Below are 8,316 nucleotides of genomic sequence, written 5' to 3' on the forward strand. Positions count from 1 at the left end.
GTACAAGAACAGAAGAAAAACTTTTCCCACCAACTTTAAACTAATTTTAAAAGCAATCCAAACTTTGTAGAGTTGTTGTCATGCCTCTGTTACAGTGGCCCATGGAATAACCCCTAGATTTCTCCTCTCCTGTGGAATACGACAATAATTTCCACTCAGACATTTTCCCGTTTCTTCATGCAAATCATGGTCACTCATTAAAAAAAGCCTAGTTCCAGGGTGAAGTGACTTTGTGTAGCAACATACATGATCTCACTTAGCTGGAGACACAGTTCTTATAATATATATATATATATATATATATATATATATATATATATATATATATATATATATATATATATAGACAGCTATAATCTTAACCTATGGTTATATAGACTTAGACAACTTTATTGTCATTTTGTATGCACAAAGTGCGTACAGAACGAAATTTCGTTGGCATACAGCTTGAAAAAGATCACAGTAAATTGCAGCAAATTTCAGTATAAAGATGCACAGCTATTTATTTGGCTTATTTATAATTCTTGAAAATCTATATATGCACAACTATGTCTAAATACAATAGTCTGTACTGTATGCAAGCTAAAAACCTTGAAAAAGAATGGTCTTGCACGGCTTTTTCCTAGTGTTGCCACTCTGCAGCTTTAGTGTGTCCAGTTTTGCAACATGGTGCAGCCTTAGTTTATAGAAGGCAGATACAAGTAGTGAAATCAGCCCGAATACATTTCCACGCAGCTTAGGAATGAGGCATCTTCTCTGATCCACTTCTTCTTCTTCTTTTTGTTTTATGGCGGTTGGCAAACAACTTTCAGGTGCATTACCGCCACCTTCTGGACTGGAGTATGAACCAGATGTCTAATCCCTATAATCTCCCTATTAGACCTGTTTTCCTAAGAAACCTAAACACGGATTTAAAAACCACATCTCCAGAAGATTTTTGTAGCAGATCTCTAATATTTAATTTAACTTTATTCCTATTTAACTCTTCTACTAATTCCTCTCTTTCTAGATTATATTTATTACATTCCATAAAAATATGTATAACTGTTTCCAACTTTCCACAAAAATTACATAACCCCGTACTATGTTTATTTATTATTTTCAAAGTACTATTTAACCCTACATGTCCAAATCTTAATCTAGATATAATATCTTCCTCTTGTTTATTCCTATTTTCTTTTCTACACTCCCCCACTTTTTTTTGAATATTATAATAAAACCTTGCCTTCTTTTCACCCTCCCATTTTTCCTGCCACTTCTTTTTGTAATATATTTTACTTATACTCCTTATCTCATTTTTACTATACTTACCTTCCAGTTCAACTTCATTTCTCTTACTCGCACTCTTTGCAAATGTATCTGCTAATTCATTTCCAACTATTCCGGTATGAGCCGGAATCCAAATAAATTTAACAGTAGATCCATTTTTTCCCATTTTACTTATTGAATTATTTATATCTATCAGAATGTCTTGTCTTGCTTCCGACTCTTGTTCCATAATACTTATTAATGCACTACTTGAATCAGAACAAATTAACACTTTCTTTTCTCTTAATTCTTCACTCCATTTTAACGCCATTGAAATAGCCAGTAACTCAATTCAAATTATCCATTAATCTTTTATTTTCCATAATGTTTAAATCTGGAATTATAAATGCTATCCCTACTCTATCATTTACCATTTTTGATGCATCTGTATATATTTGTAAGTATTCTCCATATACCCTTCTTATGTATCTTTCCACCTCTCCTTCTACCGTTTGTCTTCCTTCTTCCAACAATGTTAAATCAACTTTCACCTCTTTTTGTATCCAAGGCGGATTACATGAAAAATCCACAACCGGGCTAATTAAACATTGATTTAATCCTATTTCCTTTATTTCTTTATTTATTATCCATCCAAAACTATTTACTTTTACATTCTTAACACTTTCTTGGCATGGTAATATATTATTTATAGGATAACTTTTTTTATGCCCTTTTACTTTTGCCCAAAACCCTACTCCTAATTGTTTCCTTCTTAACTCCAATGGCATTTCCCCCATTTCTACCTGTAGTGCTGACACTGGTGTCGTCTTCATTGCCCCACAGCAAATTCTTAACGCTTGATACTGTATTTTATCTATTTCTTTTAATAAGTTACTTGAGGCAGAATTATATACCACACATCCATAATCTATAACCGATCTAATAAGTCCAACATATAATATTTTCAAAGTTTTCCTACCTGCTCCCCATTCTTTGCCTCTTAAACACCTCATGATATTTAATTTTTTTTTTTTTTTTCTGATCCACGTTCACTACAACAGAACTTAACTTTTTTCTGCCACATACAATATGGCGGTGACGTTGACGTGCGAACCTGCGCCCAACGACGCGTCTACGTATATGCGTACGTACCGCTGAGCTACGTACGGAATGTAGGCTACATGCTAACAGGCTAACTCCAGCAGAACCGGATGTGATGTGTTACGCCCACCCAACAGTTGACGTTTTCATACGTAAAGCAACACGTGGTGTCACAGTGGGCTGTAGGAAGCGGCATTGTTTTTGCCGTCTTCCAAAGGACGTCAGGAATGGTGAGTAGAGGATAATGTAGTGCTGCTCGTAGACACCCGCGCGTAGAAACATTTGATTTATGTGGCTGATTCCGCTCTAAACAGACACATTTGGGTTGTGTTGTGTTCACTGGGGATAAATCCCTCCGCTAGGTTACAAACTATGGGTTTCCCATGCAGGAATATAGACTACAACAGTTTTTAAAAAGTCACCGAAGGAAATGAACCTGGTGGTTCTGCTCTGTGTGTATTTTGGGTCAGTGACGTCATAACTGGCGCAGGCTGATGTGCTTTATTAGTAAACACTATGGCAACGGGCACAATATTTTGGCAGAATTTGACGTGGATCCTTAAGTCTGAAGCGTTCAGCCTTGTTCGAGCCAGGGTTTGACTCTGATGTGTTAATGGTGATGGTACAGCCGGTCCTGCAGGTCCTTGTCTGGTGGTTCTGACTCGTTTGGACCGGTTCTAAGAAGAGAACCACCATCGGCTGGCCACAGATCGGAGAGGAGGCAACTTTCTCGTGACTGGAAGACACATTTTCTTGTTTATAAAACGCCCCAAAACTGAAAACGCTCGGTATTTTCAGTCTATAAACCCATCTGAAATGTACTCTAGGGATTTCCTTCACATTTGATAAAGGTTAATGACTGAAGAAATTGGCGAGATCTTACAATTTCTTCATTTTCTGTTAAATTTAAGATTATTCACCACCTCATTCGAGGAACCTGTGGCCCTTTGTCGTTGCTGTTGTTTTTAAACCTTCTAAACAAATCAGAATTGGTCCAAGCGAGGATCAGCAGGTCAGACCTCAAACAAAACATTGGAATCAAAAATCATTAACCAGACAACAGGTGAAGAGGTGTCAGGTCACCAACTCATGTTGAGTTTTATTTTGATTATATAAAGTTTTAGACAAACCGAGCAGAACTCACCGCTGTGTGTGCTGGTGCAGCCGTTTCCTTTCTGTCTTTATTCCTCTTTGCCTGACACCTGCGGCAGCATCGCTGTCCCTCGCCGGAAACCATCACTTTTACAGATATGTAGCATAGAGAGGGTGGAGAAGCTGGAGATCATTTTGGAGCTTTACGGCGATACTAGATGTAGGATAAGCTGTCAGACAGAGTCCTCTAGAACCGTTCCCACATGTACACTGCAAAAACGGAACTTAAAACAAGTAAAATGTTCTAAAAATTAGTGTATTTGTCCTTGATTTGAGCAGGTAAATAAGACTATTTGCCAATGGAATAAGATTTTTGCACTTAAAATAGGAACAACTCATCTCCATCACCTTATTTCAAGTGCAGGATGTCTAATTATCTTATTTTAGGGGTAAAAATACTCATTCCATTGGCAAATAATCTTTTTTACCTGCTTAAATCAAGGACAAATACACTAATTTTAAGAACATTTTACTTATTTTTAGATCCGTTTTTGCAGTGTATACAGGCTTTATCTAGTTCTTGTGTCTGTGTGTATATTCAGGAGACAAACTACGTAGTCCACGTACCTCCACCGCCGCTCCCACCTCCAGCCTCATGGAGCCGGCCCCCCGGAGTCCCTCCACCACGGCCTCAACACGCTGCGATTCCATTTATGTGCGATGCAAGGCGTCCAGTCCAAGAGACAGGCGATCAACCACATGACCCAGAGGTAGGCAAGTGCCTCCTCGCCGATCTGGAGTTTTAATCACCGGAGACGGCTAAGAGATGTGGCGGTGAAATCTCTGCAGATCCAGAACACCGCTGCTCCCCCGCCTCCCCCAGAGCACGACGGCACGCCTCCAGGCGGACAGGAGGACAGCGAGTCGGGCGATGGGAAGGAGCGACACCCGGTGCAGGAGACTGACCCCGCCCCCCAGGCGTACGAGAACCCTCAGGTACGTCATCATGAATCCGGTACTGTTTTCACAGCAGGGCGAAAGGTGCTACGCCTAGAGGGGCTTCTCAGGTTCATTTAATGTTAAGAAGGGAAGCTCCTGTTATAAAGACATGTTACACCCACAGATCTGTGTATTTCACTTGTTTATTTCTATTCATTTTCATGACTATGGGTCACGCTGATGAAAACCCAGAACTGGGTTTCTCAAAACGTTCCAGTTTTACAGACCATGGAAACTTCAGCACAGAGGATTTTGTCCCTCTGCAATCTTTCTCCTGATTCTAGGACCTTGATTTCCAAATGAAGTGCAAACTTTACATTCATCTAAGGACCACTGAGTAGCCGTTCAGCCCTTTTTCTTGTTAGCCCAGCTTCTGACGTTGTCTCATTGTCTCACTGCAAAAATAGACCTAAAAATAAGAAATTGATCCTTGATTTAAGCAGATAAATAGGACTATTTGCCAATGGAATAAGATTTTTGCACTTAAAATAGGAACGATTCGTCTCCATCGTCTTATTTCAAGTGCAGTATATCTAATTATCTTATTTTAGGGGTAAAAATACTCATTCCATTGCCAAATAGTCTTATTTACCTGCTCAAATCAAGGGCAATACATTCATTTCAAGAAAATTGTACTTATTTTTAGTTCTCTTTTTGCAGTGCACTGGGTCAGCTGTGTCTTAACACAAGGAGTATGACAGCAGTAGTGGTGTATGACTAGATCTGTGCGGGGTGACCCTTGAAGCCGTGACCCCACTCAGGCTCTGGAATGGCCTTTGCTCCACAACCCTCTCATGGTTGCTGTTCTTCCTGTTGCTTGTGAAAGCTTTACTCCCACACTTTTTCTTCCCATCCTCTTAACCTTTTATGAATAAGATTCTGTGACCAATAAGCTTCTTCTAAGCAATGGCGTTTATGGCCTGACTGTCTGCCACGTCAGCTGGCAAGTCACCAGACTTCCCCGTGATTGTGTAGACGCTGATATCTGTGTCGCAAAATCCTTTCTTTTTCTTTCTTTTTCTTTTCTTTTTTTTTTTTTTACTGGTCTTAGGCGGTAATTAAATTTTCAGCGAAACTGAATTTTGGGTTTTCATCAGCTGTAAACTGTCGTGATAAACAAAACAGAATTAAAAACACCTAAAAATAAATCCCTGTGCGTGGAGAGTCTGTACGAGTTACACTTTTTGAATTCCACCACTTGCATAAATAAACCTGTTGGGGATATTGTAATTTATTGAGATGTAAATGTTTTCATCCGCAGCGCTCTGAAACCACGGATCACGATGGAGACGTCAGCGGGACGGATGAAGAGGACATTCAGCCAACTGGAAGTGTTTGAGTTGTGTTAAGGTTCAGCTAGAATGCCGTGCTGGGCAAAAATGGCCTTTATTACGCCCTTATGGACACAGATTTATGAGGCCTTGTTTCAGTCAGAATACCTAAATGCTGGGCTACACTCTGGCCCTGGTTTTTGGGTTCTGGCTCTGATCCTCTATCCTCCTCTGTGGGATGATTAACTGTGTAACTGCTGAAATGCAGAAGTAAAATTGGGAAACACTTGGTAACCTTGAAAGCCAAATAGCGTATGACACAGCTTGCAGTCGCCCGTCAGGAGTTTATTATGCTATCATCATACAGTATATAGGGTCATGGGTGAGGGGTCTTCTATGAAGAACAAATAAACAGAAACATACTGCAAGTAAAGGATTTTGCATGCAATATAGTTTGGCCTATTGGTGGTTGGAGGGATGGGGCTCCTGTGCAGGATTTCAGACTTTTCTATAAGAGGTTCAGTGTTTTCTGGTCATTTGAGAATATAAAACATTAAATGAGTGACAAAAGGAAGGAAAGAGGAAATGCATTAAGGGGAAATGGGATGGAGGAAGGAAGGAAGCACATCAGGGAGGAAGGGGAAAAAAGACAGGACAAAGGGAAAGAATTGAAGAGAGAACAGAAGTACAGGAAGGACATAAAGAAGAAGGTTGTCAGGATTCAAGGAAGCACGTAGAGAAGGAAAGGAAGAAAAGGGAAATTAGGTAGGACAGGAAGAAAGAAGAGATTGAAGGAAGGCGGCTAGGACTTAAGGGAAAATTAAACAATACAACAAAGGAAATAATGAAGAAAAACTATAGGAAGGACAGGGACCTCTAGAAGAAGAAAGCAAGAACAAAAAAAAAGGAATAAGTGCACAAGAAAGGACAGAGGAAGCATACAAGGAAAATAGGACAGAAGGACACAAGAAAGGACTCAGAATTTGGACAAAGGAGATAAAGTCTGGGAAAAGCAGGATTTTCTATACTCTGGTTTCCTTCTATCAGACTTTTCCAGAGCTGGAAAGTATTGAAATAGAGACTGCATAGGTAGCCTGGTGCCATCAAGCTGTTGATGAAGCCCAGCTTCCACACTTTCAGTTATTTAAAAAGGAAGCTTGCATAGTGAATGCTATTTATTGTTCTTCATTTAATAAAATACTGGAGCGGTTATAGTGGAACATAATTAGCTTATTTATTTCTTACCAAACTCTAAAGAGGGCCAGCCTGATAACGGACCAATCAGAGGAATTTGAGGTAGAGTAAATGCATCGTGTTTTGACGCTGGATTATAATAAAAGGGAGGATAATGGATATTAGATCACCAAAGAAAACATTTTAAGACTGTCTGAGGTTTTTAATGTCTGATTTTAAATATAAAAAGATCTGTTATTTATTTATTTTTTTGTTTTGGAGTTGGCACATCTCTGGTTCAAATGCATGCCGTCGGTTTGTTTTTCACATTTTGCTGTCAAAAAGCAGATTGTCTCCGGTTTTGTTTCCCATTGACGCTGGCTCTCTTCTCACCCTCTGTCTAAAACACACAGAGCTGATCACAAGAGAGCGTTCCAGTTCAGACCTCCTTCGTTCCTGCTCCCGTTAGCGGCGCAGCTAGACCGGGCCGTGTGTGATCAACAATAGAACATATGGCGCGCTTTGTCTGCAGCTGTTCCTGGCTGTTTTATTTGGCCTACTCGCTGAGCCGAGAACGTCTGGAGCATCTGGAGTGTGTGCGAACATCTGTTCCGCTCGCTTTTCCCGTCTTTTAACACACCGTCTGCATCGCTGGGCTCCGTGAATGTTTGTTTATTTTTTTTTTTTTTTTCTTACATGTTGAATATGTTTCGGGGGGAACTTTGGGAGAAAATCTTGGTGGTACACATTTTCAGTGGAGCAAATCTTTTGCCCAAAAAAAAAAAAAGAAAACCTCTTTTAAGGACATAAATGCAACATTTTAATGTTCTGTTTTGTCTAGAAGATCCGCGATAGGTTGGCGTACTTGCTGTGCACCTGTGCTGCCTTAAATGTTTCACGTGCTGGTATATTTTTATTTAACGTGTGCACAACCAGTCGACGATGCTTGCATCAAAGCAAATAATTGACACAGTCCTCTGTATTTTTTTTTTATTTTGGGGCAACTTTTCACACGGCACTTTATGATCCATTGCTCCTGACTGAATTGTACTGAACAGAAATGTAACGTATGACTTTTCATGAGATGATGTTTGCTGTGCAATGACAAATAAATCAACAGAACTAAAGTCTTGGGGACTTGTGCCATTCCTGTATATGATAAACCGAAACCTCTTTTTCCTTCAGCGGTTCTTAGGATTTAGTATTTCGACCCGTATGTTGGAACGCTAAGACAAACCTTTATGCTCTGGGGTTTTGCGTTCAACGTATACCTAAGGATAACTCTCAGGTAAAGTAATGTACGTACTGATTTGCTCGCAGACGCAAAAAAGTAAAAATGCATTACAGAATCATGAGAGGAGTCAGAAATGTAAGGACCAAGTGATGATGTTAGACGAAAAGAGTTCAAAGGAAGAACCGGAAGCGTTCTCTT

The 8,316-nt window shown here is 39.7% G+C and overlaps 1 protein-coding gene across 1 annotated transcript; it reads left to right on the forward strand.

Annotated features, from left to right (window-relative positions):
* Positions 1 to 2,490: 2,490 nt before the first annotated feature.
* Positions 2,491 to 8,011, forward strand: LOC110369470 (circumsporozoite protein). Its single transcript, XM_021324103.2, has 4 exons — positions 2,491 to 2,579; positions 4,044 to 4,211; positions 4,291 to 4,437; positions 5,702 to 8,011. Exons 1-4 carry the CDS (start codon positions 2,577 to 2,579, stop codon positions 5,777 to 5,779), a joined length of 396 nt encoding a protein of 131 aa, XP_021179778.2. The 5' UTR covers positions 2,491 to 2,576; the 3' UTR covers positions 5,780 to 8,011.
* Positions 8,012 to 8,316: the final 305 nt, after the last annotated feature.

The sequence above is a fragment of the Fundulus heteroclitus genome, chromosome 5 (genome assembly GCF_011125445.2).
Source record: "Fundulus heteroclitus isolate FHET01 chromosome 5, MU-UCD_Fhet_4.1, whole genome shotgun sequence".
NCBI lineage: Eukaryota > Metazoa > Chordata > Actinopteri > Cyprinodontiformes > Fundulidae > Fundulus > Fundulus heteroclitus.